General features: G+C 38.3%; 2 protein-coding genes across 6 annotated transcripts in view; both read left to right on the forward strand.

The window, feature by feature from the left end:
- The first annotated feature begins 115 nt into the window (after positions 1–115).
- LOC112464113 (stathmin) lies at positions 116–18,221 on the forward strand. 5 transcript variants are annotated; one of them, XM_025030916.1, is made up of 6 exons: positions 116–274; positions 3,641–3,687; positions 14,748–15,103; positions 15,288–15,428; positions 15,791–15,931; positions 16,699–18,221. In XM_025030916.1, exons 2-6 carry the CDS (start codon positions 3,651–3,653, stop codon positions 16,807–16,809), a joined length of 786 nt encoding a protein of 261 aa, XP_024886684.1. In that variant the 5' UTR covers positions 116–274; positions 3,641–3,650; the 3' UTR covers positions 16,810–18,221. The 5 variants fall into 5 exon arrangements, with proteins under 5 accessions (XP_024886684.1, XP_024886682.1, XP_024886683.1 ...); XM_025030914.1 differs by lacking the exon at positions 116–274 and adding an exon at positions 1,354–1,556; XM_025030915.1 differs by lacking the exon at positions 116–274 and adding an exon at positions 1,597–1,758.
- Positions 18,222–21,929: 3,708 nt separating this feature from the next.
- LOC112464118 (nuclear factor of activated T-cells 5-like) overlaps positions 21,930–24,937 on the forward strand; it is a 36,984-nt gene continuing 33,976 nt past the window's right edge. Inside the window, exon 1 of the mRNA XM_025030924.1 lies at positions 21,930–22,211. Coding sequence (XP_024886692.1) covers positions 22,133–22,211 — 79 coding nt within the window. The 5' untranslated portion in view covers positions 21,930–22,132. The remainder of the gene's footprint in view (positions 22,212–24,937) is intronic.

Consider the following 24,937-nt stretch of genomic DNA (forward strand, 5'->3'; position numbering starts at 1 on the left):
GCACTAATCTCTTATCTCATACGTGCGGAGATCCGGATAACAATCTAAATGCGCAATAAAACGAGCGCCACGTGCGAATGGGAATCGCGTAACGCCGTTGTGTGCACGAGGCGTCAACGAAAAGTCGATCGAAGACCGCGGAAGGAGTAAATCGAGCTACTTCGCGGGCGCACAGGCCGCTCGGAGAGGAAAGACGACGGGTGTGGTGTCTCGAGTTCCTGACAGAACCAGTCGCGAACGTTCCGCCCATATTTGGGACACATTTCTTTACGCGGTAAGGCTCGGCGCGACCGCGCAACGGTCGCGACGTCCCACACACTCCTGCCTGAAGGATGCAGCCATATGATTCATCCGGAATGACTGTTTTTTTTTTTAAGACGGTTCTAACGGTTTCGCGTTCGAAGACAATGCGTCGTTTGCGACCCATCGATACGTACCAAAAGAAAGACAATTCTTCCCGAAAAAGATCATGAAAAAGATTTAAAAAAAGACAGATTAAAAAGAAAATATAAAATAATTAGAAATATTATATAAAGAATGATAATTACATAAACGATGATCAAGGTGATGTTCTTCGAAAATATTTTCTTTAATTTTCAGTATAATATTTGAATATTATTTAATTTTAAACTTAATTACCAATTTAATTTGAATATATATATTTAAACTGGTGACAGTAGAGATTGTCCCAAGAAATTATTTATCGTATACGAGGCAATTCATTTTTATTCAAATATTTCGGAAGGCATTGAAAGAATTAATAGATTAATGTGTTTGTAAAACACATGCATAAATTTATAAAACTGTAGGCTATAAATAAAAGCAAGCTTTTAGTACTAAAATATTACAAAAAAAATTATTGATTAAAAAAAAATAGTGTAAAACATTGAAATTATTATTTAGATTGGCACTTAATTGGCACCCGTTATAACAACAAATTGTTAATCGATATTTAAATTCAGCTAATAAATACGGCGTTTAAAAAATTAACAATAAATCTATCCATTATATTTAAGCAGCGCTTTTCACAGTGAAAAGTAAGTAAAGAGACGTTTTCAAGAATAGATGGAAAGTATAGAAGGAAAAAAAAAAAAAAAGATAAATAGACCAAGCGACGCGTGTGACGCGGGAGCAGCCGTCAAGTTAATCGAGAACGATCTCGCCAAGTGCACACAGCAGCACAGCGTCGACAACGTACAGCGATTCAAACGGACCAATGGGTGCGACGCGGCGCCGGCGGCGAGCCAATCGGGCGGTCTCGCCGGCGGCGACTCGTCCAGCCTCGCCGGCGCTCGGCCGCCTTCGGCGACTCGAATGCCGCACAAAGACGTCGCGCGATAAAAGCGGCGTGCGAAGCGACCGGTTTGGTATACACACACGGCGACTCGCTTCGTCCTGCGTCGTCGCGTTCCGGCGTTGCATCTGCGTGCGTGCGTACGAGTTTACGTCCGAAATTCGTGAGTGGACAGGGCCCGTCGTCGAACGATCGTCGAGAGCAGCAGTTTCTTCCTCCGCGAGAGAGAGAGAGGGATAAGGAGAGCGAGAGAGAAGCACAGGTAAATGTTTCCTGCTCTTCCCCCGGCTCTTTGCCGACGCGAACAAAGGGACGCCGCCGACCTTCGCGCCACGATTTATCAGAACGACGCGACGCGTCGGCTCGTCTTTTCGAAGGTTTGATCGAGGAGCAGGATTTTATCGTCGTTCGTCAATCTCGTGCTGCGTTTTCTCGTGCTGAATTATTGAGAGTCAAGGGGCAAGGTGCGTTGTTATTGTTTTGCAAGTTACGCGAATAACGCGAAGCGGCGGCTATTATCACTGGCTTTTGAGCGATGAGGACAGGAAAGGAAATCATGGCGGAATGGTTGGATTGGTTGGTAAATAAAGTGTTAGGCCTTGGTTTAATTTTATTAAGGTATTTATCTGATTATATATCTAGCCGTCTAATGTAAAATTTGTTAATTTGCTTTATAATTGTACCTTCGATTTGTAAAAATGTAATATAAATTTAAATTATATATTTTACAAGTTGTGGTTATATTTATTCGCTGCTAAATTCGGAATGGAAAAAGGCGTATGTAGGGTGTTTCAAATATCCTGTTTGCATGTTCTCATTTAGGAAGTTTATTAGTTTATTTCTTAGTAATAATCGACGCGCTAATTTAATCAAAATATTTAATATTCACGCATTATAACTATTATGATTATGACTAATTAGTTAATTTATATTTGAAAAAATAATTTTCTTTTTTTAAGGATAAGATTTACTAACGTCTCATTTGATTTTAAAGAGATATTCTTTGACGAAAAAGCAAATTCAAGTAAATAACGTTAGTCACTAGATGTCGCTATATAACTTATCGGACCCCTATTCTGTAACTCTAACGACAGTGTCGGTATCGTTATGTCGTCGTTGCGCAGCTTTTTTTTCATATAGTATACCTGCGCAACGACAACGTAACGATACCTGTCACTATCGTTACGAGTTACAGAATAGGGGTCCTGGAATCTGGACCGACCTTACACACTCTGATAACCATGTATCTTATATACCAAAGCTACTTTGTGTTGCTATGGTTTTATAAAAGAAGAATAGGAAAAGAAAGAATCTTTTTTTTTTCCTTTCAAATAAAACATACTTTTACTATAGTCAAAAGATTAAATGGCATAAGACGATATACTTGTTTAATTATCATTTTACTTTTTACTTATTTATTTTATTTTATTGTCTATCAAAAACTTCGAGCTCTCCGTCGTTTAAAATCGTTTAGAGTTTAGAGCTTCGACTTCAAGTGACTTTCAAACTTTAAATATAATACCAGAGAATTTTTGTTCAATGATAAAAATTTTTCGCACATTTACTTTTATGTAATATACAGTTTCAAGAATTCGTAAGTGTTTTCATCGTCATCGTTGTTTGCTACATAATAATAGTAAATAATAAATTCTTGTTAATTATGAAATAATAAATTATTTCATGAAATACATTTCGAAAATCAATGCTCCAGTCTAGATATATAGTCAACGTTAAGATATATTTGAGCGGAATAAAGAAGAAAACGTGATTGAACTTCTTTTTCACTAGGTACTCCACGCGTATAATTACAATTTTAATAACGAGTACGAATAATAAAGATCTTTATATATAATATTTATATAATATTACATTAGGGCTTTATTTTTTACTAAATAAAGGAAAAGCCAAAAAAAACTTACACATATTATACATATATTACATATCTAGAATGAAACAGAAACTATATCTTGCATTATTAAAAAAATCCTTTTAATTAATACAAACAGGTTTAGCATAAAGCAAATCGATCATACTTATCGTCGCTGTGAGTCTTCCTTCGAATTCAAGAACTCCTAAAAACATCGGTAATAATAGATCATTCTTTTTAATTGCACTTTCTGCAGTTCTATTTATAATTCTCTCTCTCTCTCTCTCTCTCTCTCTCTCTTTTTTCTTATATCTCTGCCAAATCTGCTGGTGAACGCTACATTTCGAGCTGAGAATATAATAAAATTGAAAAAGATCGATGTTACGATGATATTAGGAGTCCTTATTTGTACTTTTCCTCGAACATCCAATATATCCAGTGTTTATTTAACATATATTTACAAAACGTTTTTGTTGCAGAGATAACGTTATGGCCACCGCAGCGGAGTCGCCTGTTCCCAACGAATGTGAGTAACCGTCTTAAAGATACGTAAAACAATGTTGAGCGGTCGATAGATGATGTGCATATTCGTTCTACATGTTCGACAAACACAATTATCAGGAAAATGATCACAAGCGATACTCAAACTTGGATTATGCGCTCGAATCGATTTACAATTAATTCTAATTAAATCAATATTTTATATATGTATATATCCAAGCACAAAAAGCACGGAATGCGAATACGCTTTATATGTATTTTTTAGTATTTGTTAGTATTCGTACATGGAACATTATCGGCCCCTAATCTTTCGATGCGTCCCATGTTTTTTGTGGAATGGGTCACGTTTGATACGGGGGTGCAGGTCTTGCGTGTCCCTTGGACGATATTGAGACAATGGTTCAGCAATTAGGGAGTAGGACCGAGGCGACCGGACGGTTCGGCGCCACGACGGAGAATATACACTCCAAGGCACCGCCGAGACCGGCGAGACCGGCGAGACCGGGAGACGGCAAAAGGACAAGAGGTCAGAGCCCCCGGACCCCGGTGGCCGCGTCTTCGTGGCTGGCGAGCAAGAATAAGAATGAGCGCTGCGGAGGAAGAAGTTGCTCGCGAGCCTGCATCGGACGGCTTGCCGGCTGTGCCTTAACGGCTGACAACTGCTGCAGTGGTGCACGCCGGCGACCCGTCGCCTCCGTGGCTCTCAACTTGGAATCGCCAGTCGCGAATCGCGCGACTGCGAACAATAGCGTGACTTGGAGAGGGACTTGAGGGAACTCGATTCTTCGATCCTCGCGTCTGTTTCTCTTCGTGCGAAAGAGCGAGCTAAAAATTGAGTTTAGAGTTGAACATGAGTCGAGCAACATAAAATTAATATAAAAGTATTATTTCTGAAAATGTTTAGATTTTGGAATAATAATAATAATGATTTTTATTGCTAATGTAGAAAATTAATGAGTTTCATGGTTATAAAAGACGAAAAGAAAAGTGAAGGAAAAAATTTCAAATTTGTAAAAATTTTTATTGCAATACATGCTCTTAAATTGAGCATTTTTTATGGTCAATCCAACAAAGAAAGTCGTGAAGGATGTCATGGAGGGAAGGGATTGTTGAATGAGACCCGTGATGAGAATTTCGTCCTTGGGGCAAACTTTTATTGGGAAGAAGCCAATAGAGGGATAACATGACGATAAACTCGATTTTTTCTCCGATCTTTCCGCTCGCTTTTTCTCGTTATCGCTGTCGTTTAGATACAATTAAACCGTAACGATCGAATGCGGCTCATTACACGGAGCTTATTAGATTGACATTTCTCGGGCGTTCAGAGTAAATACATCTTTTTTTGTGTGATTACACTTAAAACTTCAACGCCAGATTTTTTTTGCTAAACAAAATAAGTCATGAAAGCTATCTTAACCGCGATACGAGTCTATTTTTTTTTTCGTTTTGGATTATGAAACTGCAAAGATAAAAGAAGATGTTGGAAGAATTCTAAAAAAGAAATAGGGCGAAGTTTTGAGGAAGGGAGAATCTTCTCGAAACTTTAACTCTTACACTCTCTCTCTTTTGAACGTCCAGATGTAAACTATATGTATAATATCAGGACCAAACTAAATTATTTATTAAATTAATATAAACTAATAATTGTAATAACAATTTTACATGTTAATATAATTATTACATGATTAATATAATAATTATTATGTTAATAATCATATTAAACTAATATAAAGTAATTAATGACACGTATAAAAATTTAAATATTAGAATATATTTTTCAATTCTTGTTTCATTAAAAAATTAATTACCTGTTACATAAATAGGTACGAATTCGTTGGTAAATAAGCATATTATGTTTGGGCGGGTATTTTAATTATTTTTTATCGGGTTTTTTAAAATTAGTAAATTTTTTTTCTATAATTAATCTTATCGAAGATAAAACTCGAATCATAATTCTATTACAATTCGGAGTTTACGATGTATCTCTATATAGTTATGGATGAATTATCTCGAGAGATAAGTTTTTAATGTGAGATTATTACGAAATTGATAATCGTTAGCTTGACTTCACCTGTCTCGATTTAAACTAACTCGAGCCGTTTGATGATAAGGGATGCTTCAAATCGCTTGGATTAAACCGTCACGTCATTTCTTGCACGAGACAATTAATAAGATAAGAACCGACTTAAAAAAAAAACATTTTTCTTTGTTTGTCCCTCTAATAAATCCGACCGTGGCTACGGTCATCATGCACCATGAAAATTTTATTTCTCATTTAACAACGAAGGAGCCGTAACTAGGTGTTAATGTTAATGTATTCACATATAATTTAAATAACAGACGTTTCGGTCAACATATTGGACTATTCTCAGTATCGTACAAAATAAACCTAATTTGTTAAATCGAAGTAACATTAAACAGGAATTACACGTTCAAAAATTAAAAACTAAACGCAAACGTTCGTTGTTTTCGGAGTACGTCATGATAAAGGTTCGTTTCGTTCGTCGAGCGATCATTTGTCGAGTCAGCATTATCGGAAATGTGTTCTCTTATAATGATATGACAAAAAAAACTTTATTATGACGTACTCCGAAAACAACGAACGTTTGCGCTTAGTTTTTAATTTTTGAACGTGTAATTTCTGTTCAATGTTACTCCGATTTAACAAATTGCGTTTATTGTACGACACTGAGGATGGTCCAATATGTTGACCGAAACGTCTGTTATTTAAATTATATGTGAATAAATTAACATTAACACCTAGTTACGGCTCGATGCTCCTTCGTTGTTAATTGATTTTTAATCCTGTGAGCCTTTACTTTTATATTTTATTTCTCATTGATTTCCACGGGTAATCGATTCGCCATGCAGTATCTACGTCACAACGCGAGTTCCAACAAAACAGCTTCTTCGATCGTTCGTGTTCAGTGGAAAACTTTACACAAAGCACAATTATTATGTGCCTCATATTTTCCAGTCCCGTCGCGACGCCTTCGTCGAATCCCATAGGTGTGAATAACGACTCGAATTTAGAGAGATATTAAAGAAAATTAAAGAGAGGAATTAGAGAGAAGAATATATCTTAGGGATCTGGGAGCTTTGAAATTGAATTAAGGACTTCAGAGTTCTAAAACCTTAGAATTTACAGATCTAATAGATTCAAAGACTCGAGAATCTGAAAGTGCCGAAATATCGAATTTAGAGAGAATTAAAGAGAGGAATTTAGAGAGAAGAATATATCTCTTGGGATTTGGGACCTTTGGAATTGAATTAACGACTTCAGAGTTCTAAAGCCTTAGAATTTACAGATTTAATATATTCAAAGACTCGAGAATCTCAAAGTGCCGAAATATCGAATTTAGAGAGAGAATTAAAGAGAATTAAAGAGAAGAATATATTTGGGATCTGGGAGGGGGGGGATCCCGAATCTTTAAAATTGACTTAAGAACTTTAGAGTTGCAAAGCCTTAGAATTTACAGATCTATGCCCGGTATTTATAGTTGAATCTTATATTACCGTCTTAAGTACGATCTTAAGATGTTACGAACTGATAATCACAGGGCCGTATTAGCATCTTAAGATATTACTTAAGACGTTGTTGAAATAAGAACCGACTATAAATACCGGCCTAAGAGATCCAAAGATTCAAGAACTCAAAATAATATTTAGCTAAATATTTAGTCATTAAATATAGATTGTGTTAAATCACTAAATTTTAGTGATTTAACATGATCTCACACATTATTTGAAACATACGGGAGGAAAGCCTGAGAGCGCAAAATCAATTCGAATCTGTCGCAGTACTTTGCGAAATTCCGTGCCAATCACGCAGACTTTCCCCAGGCGGATTTTTTCGTCAATCGTTTCGGAAATTGAAGCCGGTCCTTCGTTAGGATGGTGACGGCAGTTCGGAGAATCCTGGAGAGCAGTCCATCTCCGATGGGACAGGAGAACGGGAGATAGACAGATGGTATTTTACGCCTGCATATAGGTTTCCGCACACGTGTCTAAAGGCCTGTGTCCACGATGCTAGAACTCCAAGTTCTCGGACCGAGGAAAAAGTTATTAAAACTTGGATCGTGCATGGACACACTGAACTTGGATGCAAAACTGATGTGTCCATGATCCAAGTTTCAGTAACTTTCTCTCGGTCCGAGAACTTGGACCAAGTTCTAGCATCGTGGACACAGGCCTTAACAACGGCTTTGAGCTATACCGAGTGTCCGAAAAAAAAACGGAGGAATCTTTAAGTAATCAAATCTTTCAAGAACGTAGAATTTCTGAAGAACAAAGAAATCTTAATGGGTTCTGGGATCTTGAGGACCTGAAATTTCATGTATATATAAGCACGTCGGGTTTCGGGGAAATATGAATCACGGAACTTTGAAAGATTTCAGCTCTCAGAAGTATTTCAGAATAAAGTTCCTGAGAAAAATGTAATCCTCTTAAATATTGCATGTATAAAATATCTGCATGACGAAGCAGCCTTTTAACGTCTAAGACTCGCAAAATATCTAACCCCAAACCACCGCCCCAATTAAAGTTTTCCTTTTTAATGTCACGACTTTGACCATCCCTCTGTCTGACGTCCTTACCTTCCTCTTGCGCATCCATTAAGCCCTATCTTCCATGCCTAACGCGGCCTACTCGCGAGACACCCCGTATAGCCAATAACACCCCTCCGACGGCTACTCTAGTAGTAGTGGCGATCGCAAGTTGGAGTTTGCTAGCTGGAAGGGTGGCTTGTCGTCGGGTAGGCTGTTGGTTGCAGGGCGCGGGGGAGAGCGAGGAACAGGAGGAGGAGGAGGAGGAGGAAGAAGAGGAAGAGGTGGAGGTGGAGGAGAGGGTGGTCGAATATTGAGCGACGCCGGGCGTCGCGGCGCAGCGTGCGGGCCAGTCGCCCTCCAGCCACCGCCCCAGTTACGACCTGAGCGACATTTCCGGCGTGCTTAACTCTTTTCTGGTCCGGTTTCCTTCTTCTCGTCCTTCCAAGCCCGCGTCTCTCAGTCTCGCGCGCCCGATCCCGTCGCCGAGATCCGCGAGACCTCCCGCGTAACAACATTCCCCTCGTACGAAACGAAACGACAATATGCTGATCGGTCTCGTGCGCGACTCGGTGCTCCAGTGCTTCTGTCACAGCTGCAAGGCCCCGCTGAACGTCGTAGGTGAGTGAATTCCTGTCTCGCAAGGACCACTACCCCCTGTCCGTCCCCTCGCTGAGGCCTTCCTTCCGGTTTCTCCGTAAATTCGGAAATCCGTAAAGATTGGCTGTCAAAGCGCTCTTGATACTCGATCTAGAACAGTATTTGAAGATCATTTTCCTGTTCAATTTTTCATGATCTTAAATTATCATTTCACAATCATGACTTTAATAGTCGGTCTTGGAAGAATGGAAGAAGTGTAGATTTTATATTTTAAAATTACAAAATTTTTAGGAACTTAAAGGAGCAAAATATTAGAACTTGCGGTAGAGATTTCGGCACTTACAGCACAGTGCTTTTTCAGAGTGGAGTTCTACTATAGAGATATAAGACTAGAGTGCGCGAGTCATATGCTAGCACGTAAGAGGCTGCGATATAGGAATAGAAAAAGAACGTTGCAGTATGGGCCCCTTCTGTCAGACAAAGACAGAAGGGGCCCATACTGCAGCTTTTTCTTTCTATTCCTATCGCGAAAAGACAGCTTTTTCGCTTTTTCAGCTCGCTTGCGTACTCTATTCTTATATCTCTATAAGTTCTACAGGGGCAGTCTCTCACGAGAAATCCTTGCAAAAGATTTTTAAATTGCTTTAAAATTTTGAATATATAATTTCTCTTATTTTTGTATAATTCTCCGAGAAGCGATTTCGTAACAGTATTCTCGACGGAATCAATCTTTATGCAGCAATTATCGGGTAATCTATTTCAGTTCTTGCTAAATAATTCGTCGATTTTTGAACGGAATTATTCAGTAACAGCTTTTACAGCAATCGTAAAGTAATTTAATATTAATCGAGCCAAACTTGATTAAGTACCTTTTACGTTATTTATAGAATAAGGTGCTGAATTACAATTCGTTGCTTTTTATAGACAGCGCCTTTATTAAAGTTTTTTATACGTAAATCTCGAAGCTAGAGATTATTATAAATTATTTATACAATATTTTTAGAGTGCATTTTTTTTATAGAGGTAAATGACGTTGCTTTTTCGGATTTTTGTAGGAAATACTTCTTTTTACGCGCGGATTGCCTCTTTACATTCTTTAGGATAGAAACTCTGAGATACCGAGTATCGTTTTTCACGACGATCTTGAAATTTTATGATTATGAAGTAAAATTCGAGGTCCTGAAACCGGAAGGAAGTAAAATGTGGTCTGCAAGCGACAATGACTGGACATATTCTCGGGAAAATCTCCTAACAAATCGTTCTATTTTATCTTACCTTATCCTTCGAGGAAGAAACTCACAGAAGGGGGTGCTTGGAAATAAATGCGACCGTTTCCTGTTGACAAGGAATATCCGAAAAAACGTACCCTGATTTCAGATTTATTTAATTGCGAAATGGATACAATTTTAATTATATATATTTTACAAATACTTTGTTTAAATAACGTAATTTAATTGTATGCTGTGTCCGTTTATTTTTTTTATTTTTTTATGTCAGCTTTCTCTTCAATGTTTTATATTCAATGTGTATTATTAATTCAATGTATTATTAATTTTTAATAACTTTATTCACTCGAGATTTCCTCGATTATTCAACATTCTTGCTAATCATTCTGAAATAATTATTCCGCGTAGTTTATTTTATCACTCAGTTGCGCGTGTAAATATTCTCGATCGATACAATATCGCATAGAGAAATTGAAGAATTTTGTACAGTAATGCTTTCGGCGAAGAAATTATGCTTTTTCGTGACCTCCGCAGGTCAGAGCACTGTCCTTACCGCAGTGCACGACGGTCGACATCACGGTGGTATCGTGACATTATCCTGGGCCACCTGCAGTTCGATCAATTTCTCAGACCGTCCGCGAATCGATACTCACGGTCCACCATTTTTCTCTCTACGGGGTGTCGCGAAACTTCGCCAATTCGTAAAAATTGTTCATGAATATCTGCGAATAAAGTTCTCTCCAAAAACTCCAATTAATGACCCATAATCATGAAAAAAAAGAGACATAAATACATATATACTTGAAATAAATTATCGAGTAAATTATTTGCAATGACGCAAAGTATTTTGTATAAAAAAAAGTATTATATATACTCTTTATTGAATTTTCCAGTTCGCAATTTTTTCAAACTTAATTACACTCGCTTTATTCGACAAATTAATATAAGCCTCTTTTTATTCTGTATATATAAAAAATTATATAGTGTTTATATTTTATACATAAATTAAATATATTTAAAGCAATACTTATCAATGTATTATAATACATTGAATTGAATTCGGATTACTTTATTAATAATATTTATCATTAACGTTAAAAATTATTTGGTAACAATACATATTTTTTTAACTTTTTTTTTTTTAATTTCTAAAGGATAATTATGAGTTGAATTATTTTCAGAGATGCATGCAATACGGCAATTTTTTGTTAACCGCACTAACGATGGTTTATGTTAAACTCAGTTGGAACAACCAGCGTTATTTTGATACATGTAGACATTCTATCATATACAGAATTTCGAAATCAGAGTGATTGATAGAAAATAAATTGGCATATGTAATCATTTTTTTATTTTGAGAAAAATCATAACATAAATTTCAATAAAAGCATTCTCAATAATTTTTGTAATTTAAAATAAGAAATTAGAAATCTGCCATTTTTTGTCACGCCGATACGCACGTGATCGGCTTGAAATGATCGGGGTGCGGTCCAACATGGCCACGGCGAAACGGTTGCATTGATTTCCCGATAATTAACCCATTGTGACACCAATCGATCCATCGTGCGAGCCGCACGACGGCACGCACGATGCTAATTTTGTTCCCTTTACAGCTTCGCTGTTTTTGAAATACCTGCTGCGCGTTGATTTAAACTCAAGCGAAGCTTTTTATACCTCGTGAAATATGATCGTTTCTCTTCCGTCTTTACGATTATCGCGTAACAAGATCTCCATAAATTTTACGAGATCAATATTTACAAAGAAAACGAAATAAAGGAGTAAGTAAAATCGACCTTTGTTTGTGGTATATTTTTGAAGTACCGCAATGACTCAAAAGCCTTTTTACACTGTTAAATGTTAAAGGATGACGTTTAAAACAATATCTCGAGTTAAATAACATTTTGTTATTTTTAACTTCGATACTATGTGTATCGAAATTTAATATTTTAACACAAAGCAGTATTATTTTTACTCCATTGATAAATTAACAACATATTGAGTAGGAGCAGTGGCGATCTACAGGATTAATTAAAAATTACTCGAATTGAGTACAATTTTTCACTACGAATTTGATAATTACGTTAAACGAATGACGGTGGTGTCTCAGTGGGTCAGAGCGCAATCCCGGCTGTTCCTCCCTTCTCCCTCGTTAATCTCTCTCTGGAAAGCGCTTCGAGTGTGCTTTGACCGTATCTGAATTTCCGAAGCGGGACAGAGACGGAATAATGCGCCGTTTAAGAAGCCGAGCGGCAAGGGCAAGCCGCGGACCAAGCAGCCGAAAAAGGTGAAGTTCATCAGTGAGTATCCGGATAATTAAGGGGGCTTTAGACGACGTTGAAGAACGTACTTGAGACGCGCTTATACTCATTCAATCGAATCATATCGATTGCCTTAGAATCCTAGAGCTTTCTCGCTAAAGAAACGTTCCAGAGAATCGCAATTCCAAGATTATACCAATAAAAATGTTGTCTTGATTTTTATCACCGACGATATATAAAATAAGAAATTTTATTGGATAAATTTCTACGAAAAATTGGCCTCAAAATTCAATATTGTTTTTTTTTTTTTTTAACCCTTTTTGGTCACACTGGGTAAAATACACTCCAGCGTTTTTTGACTTCGAAAACGACCTAGTAAACCAATGGAAATGGGCCTTGTGCCGCTATCTACAGGTAGTTGGGACCTTCAAGTATCGATCCCCGTACGTCGGTGGTATATTTTTCGGCCCGTTATAGTTCTCTCTCGGGATTTTTTTTTCGCAAAAAATCGCATTTTCATACCTCAAAATCAATATACTTTTTGGAACGGCCGCATAAACTGCAATAATCAGCGAAAAGTGCGTCATCAGACGATGAAAAAACCGTTTAAAAAATTAAAATATCTTAAAAAGTTACATTATTGAAAAAGTTACATTAGTTTTTATCGTTGTGAAAAGTCACTTTTCCGACTTTTTTTTCAACAATTTTTTTACATATTTTAAATTAATTTTTTGCAAATCAAACCTATACAGTCTTTATAAGGAAGACTTAAACTACAACAGGATATATACATATATATTTTTTTTTAAGGTCACCTACAATTTTTTTATACACGTGCAAACACGCTGGGGGTGTATTTCACCCAGCGTGACCGGTACGGGATTCTCGGGAAGTGTGACCAAAAAAAGTTAAGAAGGTTTCTCTGGAATGTTTTGCAGAAGAATGCATTTTGTTATATTTCCGTTTTTTATCACGCAATTGCGTTAGATTGTGATTTTATTTTATTAATAATTGTGGCGTCAGGAGATGTTTTATCTTCTTTTCTTAGCCGAGTCTGTTTCTTGCACCGGACGATTTTTATCTGTAATTGCCGCGTAGTGCACCTGCGTCGTTTTACTTTTATTCGCGCAACATGAGAATTCCCAGCGTCTCTGAGAGTTAAAAGGGAGCACCTTCGCCGCGTTAAAGATCGGTGCAATGCCCCCGGCATGAGAATGGTCGCGCCAATGTGTCGCCGCTGAATTATAAATCGAAAGCGGGGAGCATTTGTAAACTTGTATTACGTAGAGATGTACAGTGGTATCGACAACTTTTCATAACAATGACACAGCAGTTCTACTATCGTCGTCTCATTCCGCCGAGAAAAAGAGGGAGAGAAACAGATATTGAGAACGCGAAGTTGAGATAGCCTCTAGTTATAAAATAATATAAAATATAATAAGATAATCTTTCGATTAAACGTTCGTTTGAACTTCATTAATTTACATGACTCATCCATCGAGACACATGGCGAAAGAATAGGGACGAAGGATGTAATTTGAAAGATCGCGATTCACTTTTGCAATTAAATAATTGCTAGAATTCCCGAAGATCGCTATGGTAGGGAAATTATACACGACACGGTATGATATACGGTAATTACGGCTGGTAGCGGCGGAGTGTACACGGCGCGAGATGAAGAAAGAGGAGGAGGTGGTGGAGGCGGTGGAGGAGGTGGAGGTGCGTGCGACGACGCTAGACGTCGCGGCGCCTACGGCCGATCGTTCCCTCTGATCGATCCCTCCTCGCCGCGCCGCTCTCGTGCTTCTGATTGTGAGTCATATGCTTCCGCAACCAGCCGGCGCCGGAAATCGTGGAATCACGCCCGGGGCTGTTGCGCCGAGACGTCGCGTCGATGCTCGGTAGATTAGGGGTGTCGATACCAAACGAAGATTGAATACGCATCGATATCCGTGCGGGACAGTCTTGACGGTTAAAACTGGAAAATATTGATTTTTGGGCAAACTGAGCCCCCGGATGCTTCGGTTTCTCAATATTGGTGTCAATTTTTGAAGATATCACATGGCAGAGAAGCTCTATTCTTTTTATGAAATAAAATAAAAATTATTTTTTTCATTGTTTATAATTATGTAATATTAATAATTATTCTATAATTATATTATATTATTATTATACGTAATTATTTTATTATCAATTATTCTACAAGTACGTTATTATGTAATAGCATTTATTATATGATGGAAGAATAATAGCAATACATTTTCATTATACATCTAACAATAATGGTTATATAATTATTAATGGTGCTTGTGTTATTTATTATTAATAGTAATATCTCTATTATATAATTATTGATCGTTGTGTATGCCGCATTGAAAATGTACCATTATTATTTTTTGATCCACAAAGTTTATTGTGTCATGCCGAACATTCGTTACATCGATGGAAACTTTACAGCGACCGAGATTCGATGCCAGGAGAAGTCCAAGGGCGGACTATGCTACGAGGTGATCCTGGCGGAGCCGACGGTGCCTAAGAGAGCTCCTTCGCCGCCGCAGCAGAGCCCGACGCAGCAGACCGCGATCGAGGACAAGTTGAAGGCCGCCGAGGAGCGAAGACTGTCTATCGAGGCGCACAAGCTCGCTGCTCTCGCCGCTAAGCTCAGCAAGATCGAGGAAGCGTCCCGCAAGAAGGACGAGCTCAGCGCGGCCTTTATCGCCGCCACCCGCGAGTCCTTGGACGCGAAAATGAACAACACGGAAGAGAAGCGAGAGGCCCACATCGCCGAGCTGAAGAACAAACTGAAGGAGCATGTGAGTGGAGATCGGAGACAAGAATTAGTTTCGACCGATACGTTCAGTTTTTTAATTGATTAGTTGCCGCTTATTAAACTTTGCTTAGTTTCGGTTGTGCAGATGGTTAAGCGCATTAAGCGGTTATTCAACGAACATTTATCTAGATGACTGTTGTGATATTTAATTTCACTTTTCGTTGCAGTTGGAGAGTGTTGAGAAGACTCGCCTGAGCCTCGAGCAACAAACCGAGGAAGTGCGATGCGCCGTCGAGGAGAAACTGAAGACTGCCGCGGCTCAGCGTGACGAAAATATCAAGAGAATGCTGGATCGTCTCAAGGAGCATGTTAGTATAGTATAAAATCGAAATAAACATTATTATATATATATAATTACGAGAATTAGATAAATTGATTATAAGATGTAGATCAGAATTCGTTAAATTAGAAATTTAATGTAATTTTTTCATTTATAATTATATAATACGCAATATCTTTTTATTTCTAAAATTTATTATGTATGAAGTAATTTGAAAACGCGAAGCAACAATGAAACGCTTCTGAATTTGCATTTGCAACTATATCGTCGCTTTTTTCTTTTCTGCAAGGCTGCTACTTTGTTTTGCATATTTTAACAGGCAAACCATATAGGTAGATAATAGGCCCGGCAAGAATAGACATAAGTTATTGATTCGTGGGCTGTTTGCAGGAAGAGCAGGTAGCTCGCGTACGTCAAGGTATGTCGGAGCGCGTGCAGCAGTTGGAGTCCCAAATCCAGGGCAAGTTGGAGCAGGCACGTGAACGTCGCGAGAGCATCGAGCGCGAGCAGAAGGAGAAGCTACGCAATCATGTAAGTTTTTGGTCGAATGTAACTCTCGGAGTTAATTTAGTAGCTCGTAGTAGCTTTAGTACGGTCTGTATCAGGTTGTTACGAAACATCGTCGGTTTTTAGATAAATAAAAAATAAAGTTTAAATTTTAAATCATCAAAGTTTTAAAAATCTGTTTAAAGAATGAGTAATTGAAGAAATATAAAATCAGTAGAATTAAACGCGAAATAATCTTAATATTAAAATAATTTTAAATATCAATATGTTTAACTCCAATGAAAGTCTTCTAACAAACAGTAAAACGATTGCAAAAAGTGACAAAGGGTTGCGTAACAACCTGAAATCTTTAAGCATTGCATTCGCGTGCTTTTATAAGAAAGAGAGAAAAGTAAGAAAAACAAACCGGGTAGCTAGATATATAGTTATCTTTCTTTTAGTATGTAGCTGTGTTCATTTGGCTCATACGTAATTGTTTATGTACGGGATGTGCCGGAGAAGGCTTATATACCGATACTAAATTTTATCTGTTACGTAATGTGGAAACTCAGCAACAGTTAGACTTTGTTGCCTGCAATAAAGTCGGCGTCAGTCAGTTTAAATCGTAAATTTAAGGATCCTGTAATATGACTGGAAGTTCGAGTAAATCCAAAAACTTCGACGCATCCTGTTTAAGCCACTCGTCAGCTTGTTAGAGAGCATGACATATTTTTCGACCTTTGTCTTTAACAGAATCGCACCAGAGAACAACATTCTAATTCTGTAAATTTTCTTTTTTTCTGTTACTGTAGGAGAGGCGCGCCGAAATCGTAAGACAAAATAAGAAGGAGCGTAAGGATGGTAATCCTACAGAGTTATCGCATCCAATGCCGGTGGAGAACGAGACCGCCAGTTCCGGCTAAGTGTCAGGCGCTCTCTTCAAGGCCGTTCGAACGCCCTGCAAAGCTCTGTTTCGCTTTGTGCCATTATTTTCTGACTCGAAATAAAACGGGAGATCGATCGCCGCGCATCAGACATGTTCGCATTTCGAGGGAAAGAGGTAGAGGGAACCGGATCGTTTCTCCTTGCGGTTCCTGAATGTCGCATGGACAATACTGCCTTCATCACGTTGCTACCACTTCGTCAACGTTCCGCATTGAAAGAATGTATGGTTTCCTGAAATTTTCGAAGGAAAAAGCGAGGGTACTCAACTATTTTGAGGAGGTTGTTGCGAAAGTTTGATTCGGCTTTACATATGAGAGAGTTATAGGCGTTAAGATATGGGACCTAGTTCTAGAATCGGAAAAAACGTAAGAATTAAAAGAATTATTACAAGATTGAGCTATTCAAAGATTTAGAAGAGTTCAAGATTGTCAAAATTCAAGAACTTTTTTCTATTTTTTTACTCATTAAAAATATAGAAATTACAAGAGTCTACGATACTGTAATATCGATATATTCCAAGATCAAGATATCGAGAATTTGTAAAAACTAGAAACTTTTTTACAAGATTATTATAAGAGTCTATGAAAAGGCCAAAGAACTCTCGCAGCAACCCGAAGAAAATATGTTCCAGAGAAATACACAATTTTTTTACATAAAATATAATTCAAGATGAAATTAAAAATCAGATTTTAAAGCGCGTTTAAGGGATTCAACCTTGGCCTTTATTAATACTACAAAATACAATAATATGCTAATAATAATAATAGAAATCTTTATTTTTTATTTTGATCGATTGACTACAAATATATCCAAGGAAAAACAAAAAAAAATACAAAGATGCTCTTTTTAATCCGTTCATATGGATTTTTGCGCGTTGACTAATTAGATTCGTCTTCTTTTTTAATATTAATCTTGTTAATCTTGTTCTCAATGGGAAAAAAGTATAAAGTATGAGAAAAGACCGCTACGATGGCTAACGATCGATTAACCGTGATTATCGGCTGTTCATTTTGAATCGCAACACAATGCATCGTTTCCCGGAGATTTAGTTTGAGAGAGATTAATGGATTATTATAAATCTATCACTATCGCTACAACTTAGGTACTAAATGATGCGACTGCAGCTTTGTGTGTGCGTGTACACACACAAGAGGATATATGTGCGCGCGATGTGTTAAGCACACTCATGATTATATATATAATAGACATACAATTATAATGATATATTAATGATAATAATAATACAATAATGATAATAGTGCTTTATACTAGGCTTGAAAAACTTGAGAAAACATTTTGTACTCATTGTAATATTACTGCGCTAACCAAAATGAGATAACACTCACACGAGAAATGTAGTCTAACGAAATATGATATAATGTGACGCTTCTGTGATGACTTTAATTATTTGTCAAAATGTGTAACGGTTAAGTGTGGGCGAGAGAAAGAAAGAGAGAGCGACAGAGTGAGAATGAGAGAAAGAATAAATGGGAGAATGTGCGAAAAGTATAGGAGGAGAAAAAAAGAATGGAAGACACTTTTTTCAAGTTAGCACGGTTGTCGTGACCAGGGAAAGTTCGATGGCGTCGAGGATTCGAAACACATATGGCATAATATAATCTTGTTGGGACCCGATTCCGACTCACACGAAGTAGCGTCTGCTACAATCGCTGGTTTATATGCTTGCAGAAAAATAATAAAACAAATGAAAAAAAGCAAAAATAAGGACGTTACAGTATTTTCAGACGACAAAAGATTTTCTGGTGGTATCTGAAGTGAGCTTTGAAGCTTGCAACTTCCAAGTAATCTTCAGATTCTTCAGAAAGTTTTAAGATTAATAGAGAAATAAAAGTGTAGTTAAATTTGGCGTATAGACAATTCTGTGTACAAGAAACTAGAGTTTAATAAGCGCCGAAGCTTTGGATAAACAAAAGAAACGCAAGTTTTTGGAGTCCTAGAAGTCGATACGATGAGCCACATGGAGGCTTTCCGAAGTATCTAAAATACTCTTTGAAAGGAAATCTAAAAAAAAAATGGGAAAAAGAAAAAGAAAATGAGGAGCTTGGAGAACTTAAGCCTTGGTCACAGTGCCGCTGCAATTCCAAGGTCTAGAACACGACAAGTCGCGACTATATAATCATGATATTCATCAGCTTGCATCTCATAATCCGGCTCAGCAGTTCCCAAGTTTAAGCAATTTACTTTCTAAGATCTTGTAAAGACTCAAGTCTGCGATATCTTTAGAATCTAGGAGTCGACGATTCTTAGGTCCAAGGTTCTGCGAGGAGTAGTAATCGATCGTCGCATTCCATGATAGATAAATAGATTGACTTACTATATATTTTTTATTTTTTAAATAAACTTATTACATTTAGTATATTTTGCACTTTAATTAGTCTTTATAATAATTCACGTATGAATAGCAGATCTTGTTAGTCGATTATATTCTTGGGGACGTCTGGTCGTTATCGGCGTGCATTTAATTAGCTCTGAATTTACGAGTTTCTAGATGTCCAAAAATTGGAACGTAAACTTGGGGAACAGTTTTGAAATAATTCCTGTATAAATAAATTTTTTTTTAATTTCAATAAGCATCCTACTATTTGGATGAATCAATTTGCTCAATTCCTCTTTTCAGTAAATTTGATTGTAATATGCGCTGTTTTTTTTACTCTACATAATATATACATATATAATCTTCAGTTAATTTTGCACCTTACTCGACGTAAATAGAAGTTAATTAGCTTTGATACTCGCTATTTATCGGCTACACGATTATAGTCACGCTTAAAAATAATTGATGTAGTTAATGACTCGTAAGTGAACTAAACGTGCGTTTTTTCCCAAGACGTAAGGAAGCCTCACAGAACGCCTAATTGCACGAATACTAATTAAGCGTGGAAGTGACGAGTGGAAAGAAGAGAGAGAGACAGAGAGAATAAGAAAGAGAGTAAGAGAGAGAGAGAGAGAGAGAAAGAGAAAGAGAAAGAGAAAGAAAAAAGATGTGGTGAAAGGGTGCACGATGAGAAATTTCCGGCGTACTTTCAGGAGTCCGAGGAGAAATTCGTCTTGTCGTGTCGCGACGAGTGGTGGGTAACGTCTATTTTTGCATCTCGTTTTTGTAATCTTTTGGAAATTGTATATCCACGTGTAACGATTATAAACGCTGCGCGACATATGTCCCCCTCTTGACTTACGTTACAATATATACCGAGTAGCTGGGGAAAAAAGCGGGTAACAATACTAGGAATTCATTTCCGATCGAATTTCCTGTGTTATGAGAACCTCGTATTTTACTTAGATACATCCGGTATAAATATGTATTAACTGACGACGCGTACGGTGTGGGCCAACAGTCGTTGTTCTGGAAATGGATTAAAAAGCTTCAAGCTTTTTTTGTTATAGAAAACTGAAATAAATTATAAAAAACATTCGAGTCGTGACTTGTCTTGATACCAAATAATATTGCAAGCAATTTTATTACATATTCAAATTATTTTAGTTATGACTTTTTTATTTTACCAGCGATTATTTTCAATATATAAATTGTAATAAAAGTACCATTGCGAATCGTATCGTTCCAGATCTTTTTTTTCAATGACTTTTAGCCCACCCGCTCGATATATCACGTGTGTTTTGTGGGCTTTGATATCGCCTCGTGATGAGGAAAAAATCGAGGTATATTAAAATATATACATAATATATGTGTATAAATATATAAATGAACATATTTATTTATATATATATAAATATATATATTTATATATAATTTATATATATAAATGCAGCGCGCGCGGAGATAAGATTATCGCGTGCCGCAATATATTAATCGCGTTTTGCATTGGCTGCCTTCGATATATAATCCTTTCGGTTTTTGTTCGAGGTAGCGTGTGTGTTAAACGAGAACTTGATTGTGTGTAAAGTAAAAGGCCATACCTACTCGCACCAGGAACGTCTTTGTTATTCCGTCATTTAATTCTGAACTCACTCTTCTCCTCCGTAAAATTTTAGAAAAATTTACTAATTAACAACAGTTTTCCCTAAACGTAATAAATTTCAAACTGTAGTAGGATGCGTTGCTACTATTTACGATTCAATAATATTCAGTAATTAATATTTTATTATCGATGACTTTTTCTAACATTTTCCAATAAGTTTCCGCGTTCGTGATGTCGAAAAGGATATAAAAATATTTAAAACGACGGCAATGCGATCCATGTGAGAATTCTTTTAATTAACCCAAGAAATAACAAGTTTTAAATAAAATTATTCTTTTCTGTGGGATTTAAAATAATAAAGAAAATTTAATATTTTATTATCGAAAATTCTTATTAACATTTTCCAGTAAGTGTCCACGTTCGTGATGTCCAGAAAAGATATAAAACTATTTAAAATAACATCGCGATCCATTTGAAAATTCTTTTAATTAATCGAAGAAATATAACAAGTTTAAATAACGAAGAAATATAACAAGTTTAAATAAAATTAGATTCTTTTCTTATGGGATCTAAAACGATAAAATAAGACAATTTCGGAGTAGCAGGGAAAAAATATCCATACAACGGGAACGTCGTAGCATGTAGATTTGCGTGGCTCACGTGAACGCTGAACAGGTGTGCGCGCGACGGCCCTGGCGAGCGCGCACGACCGGCCACGTGACGTCGCGCACGCGCAAGGTCGGCATGCTCGCCATTGCTCGCGACTCCCGCGTCCCGCGAGCGCGAGCCAAAGGTCGAGAGTGACGAGACGGCCGGTAGACTAATGCAATGGATTTAAAATCCTACTATAAAGAATATATCTCTTTTATTAAGAGTTAGGGTGCCTCCCCATGCAGGACGGAATCTCGGAATCATTCTGATTGGTTAGTCCGAGATTCCGTCTTGCATGGGGAGGCACCCTTATAATCTAGAGCTCTAGGGACGCTTGTCCTAATCTGCCCTCTGAGAAAGTGGACGTCAACTATGTCGTTACGCTCGATAACGATACATGGGTTCGTATCCGTGCTATGGTTCGTGTCCGAACTACTCAGATGGGAGGGGATATACTGATCGCGCAAACCCCTCCTCTGTCCGTGTATGTACGCTGTATTGTACGCTCGGCATCGGCAAGTCGGCACTCGGCTGACCTGGCAGTGAGTCGAGCTATCGCTACGGCGTGTGTGATGTGATCGCGATGTGGTGCCCCACACTTCCCCTACGCCCCTACAGTCGATTGTAAGCAAACATGGCTGCCGTACGGGTACATAATAATGCGTAGCGGACGCGCCGCCGTCGGGAGCGATCGCGTGCGAGTGCGTGTACGATGTTGCTGAAGGGCCGGACTGCGACGGCGAAGAAGTACCGCAGGCATCATGGGAAAAGCGGTGCCAAGTCCGCGGCCGGTAAGTGCAACCTCGCGATCGTTTATGCGCAAAAACCCCGCGAGATGCTCGGTCGCTCCTAGCAAGTCTCTCTCCGTGCGTGTCTCTGTCTCTGTCTGTCTGTCTGTCTGTCTGTATCTCTCTCTGTCTCTGTCTGTCTTTCTCTCTCTACTCTCTCTCTCTCTCTCTCTCTCGCTCTCCTACGACCTCCGCGCTCTCCTCTCCGCGCTCGTGATGAATACTCCTCAGCCCCCGCTCGCTTCGCCTCGCCTCTCCCCGCTGAACTGCTGCTTAGTGCTCGTCGCGATATCGACCACGTATATAAACACACCAGCTGGAGCGATGCACAACAACAATCGCGCGATAAATCAGCGATCTATCCCACGACGGGACGCAAGCGCAAAATTCAAACTCGCGAGGGGAACACAGTAGCAATTAGCATTCCACGACTCTCACACGTGCGTCGCGGACGTTTTCCGAAATTCGTCCAGTTTGTCGCGCTCCGCGTTTATATCGTTAAAAAAGAGGGAAGAGATGCAGACGACGAGACGTCGCGTTATATCTCGGTGTGCACGGGGGGAACGTATCGCATCGAAATCGGAATCTAGCAGTTCCGTCAGATCGCCATTCTTACGCACGCATACACACTACACACGCCCGTGCGCGTGCGCGCACACACGTGCGTATGTAATCCATGGAGTATGGCGGTGAGAGGCCGATATTCCGATTTTCCCGGATGCGTCCGATCGGCCGAGCGTCGTGGAGTGTCGTGGACGCGACGTCGTTTCGGCCGGAGTCGGATCGCTTCGCATTTATTACGCAGCGTGATTGAGGGAAAACGCGGCGACGTTTTCGAAGCCGATAAAGACTTTACCCGATCGCGATTTTACTTACTGCGAAACGATCTCGCGAAACCTTTGCCACTGTGCGTCGATTCGATAATTTGATCGGAAAAGTGAAAGAAAAAGCAGAATGGACAGTACAAGTATAGATGGAGATGAGCTTCGTGCGGTCGGGCTGGATGTCTTTGTGTCTAATAATATTATTGCGTGATGAATTATTTATACATTTCTCGGCCCAGCGAACTACCCAGACAGCATCATGTCTAAGATCGGGACGTCTTTAAGACATCTTTAAGGCGTCTTTGAGACGTCTTATGTCCCGATTTTTGAACATGCGTGCTTTCTGTGTACGCGTCGGTTATCGTCGGTTTTAAAACGCAGTTCCAAACTGAAGTTAAAATAGTACAACTGTACAATCGCAATTAAATTGATAATCAATTTGATAATACCGATGCTAATAAGCCTCTTTAGAACCATTGCGAAAAATATCACATCAAAGAAAAGAAATAACGAAGGGAAGGATGCAAGGAGCGCGATGTATCGCGTGGATTTTTCTTCCGGTGGCAAACCGGTGGGTGTCGGTGGGCTAACCGCTTGCGGCGACCGAGACGCGACGCGGTGTGCAATTCGTTAATAAGAATCCGTTAAAAATATCCCCCGGAGACATTTCGGCGGAGCTCGCCGCTTGCGAGCGTCATCCGAAGATGCGTCGCGATGAAAATGCATTCCTGGCGCGCCGCGATAAGAATAGAGCGACGGATGGCGAGGAGGAGGAGGGGGGGGAAGGTAAGGATTCTCGTAATGTGATAACGAACAGGGGAGAATGCACAGAGAATCACGTGCGTGTAATTGAATCGCGCGTTGCGGATCGCCATGACGGATCGTTCACTCACATCATCTCGCACTTTTCCTGTACATTTTGTTAGTCGGTTATTCGCCAAGATAGTCCTGAACGTTCGACAGTTCTTGATGATTCGAAAAGAATTGGAATGTCGGTGTAGAGACACTTGTTCGATATTCTCGACTATTCCATACTTTTCTTTTATGTACGTCCGTACGAGGTATATAAAAATCTTTTTTTTTCCCCAAATGTAAAAAATGTCAAGTGCACGTATTACTTATATTGAAACTGTTATTATATTGAAAAACCGTTGTATAAAATTATTTTGATATATCCAATCAAAAATATAAAATAATTGTAAATTGCAACATAAATCATATTGATTTCCAGAGAGAAGATTGTTTATAAAAATGGTGAATGAAATATTGAGAGAGAGAATAGAGGTATTTTTGAACTACTTGTGAAATGAATATTTTAAAATAGGAGCGTCAATGAGCCTTTGGTATATATAATTCACGAACTGGCGTCATTATCGAAAACAGATGCATGTGCTAACACGTTAGGTCTGTTGTTTGCATTATATTACACTTTCTGCGTTTAAAGTGAGATATACAGATCCGAAGGATTGAATCGAAGGATTTACGGTTCCGATGATCTAAAGATGTAGATGCTCTAAGAAACAATTTAGATATTTAGGATTTAGAAATAGAAAATTCTTACGTGCAATAGATTTGCCCGATTAATCGTTATGGTTTTGCAAGTCCGAGACGGACGGCGACGCCCGTTTCAGGTGTAATTTCCATAGCGTAAATACACATATAATATAATATATACACATGTACATTCGTTTATTTATCTATGTATAAATAGGATTTAGAGAGATCCCTTTAGTACGCATATAATAATTATAATTGTAATAATTATAACATCAGCAAAAGACACAGAAAAAAATGCTGAAAAGAAGAATACAGAAAAATAACAAATTTACAACATGTATATTTCAATTGTGGTGGTCGCGCGCGCCCCTATCGAGACGGCAACACATTAGCCACATTTTCTCGCGA

This window comes from Temnothorax curvispinosus, unplaced genomic scaffold (assembly GCF_003070985.1).
Source record: "Temnothorax curvispinosus isolate PA1 unplaced genomic scaffold, ASM307098v1 QBEX01013926.1, whole genome shotgun sequence".
Classification (NCBI taxonomy): domain Eukaryota; kingdom Metazoa; phylum Arthropoda; class Insecta; order Hymenoptera; family Formicidae; genus Temnothorax; species Temnothorax curvispinosus.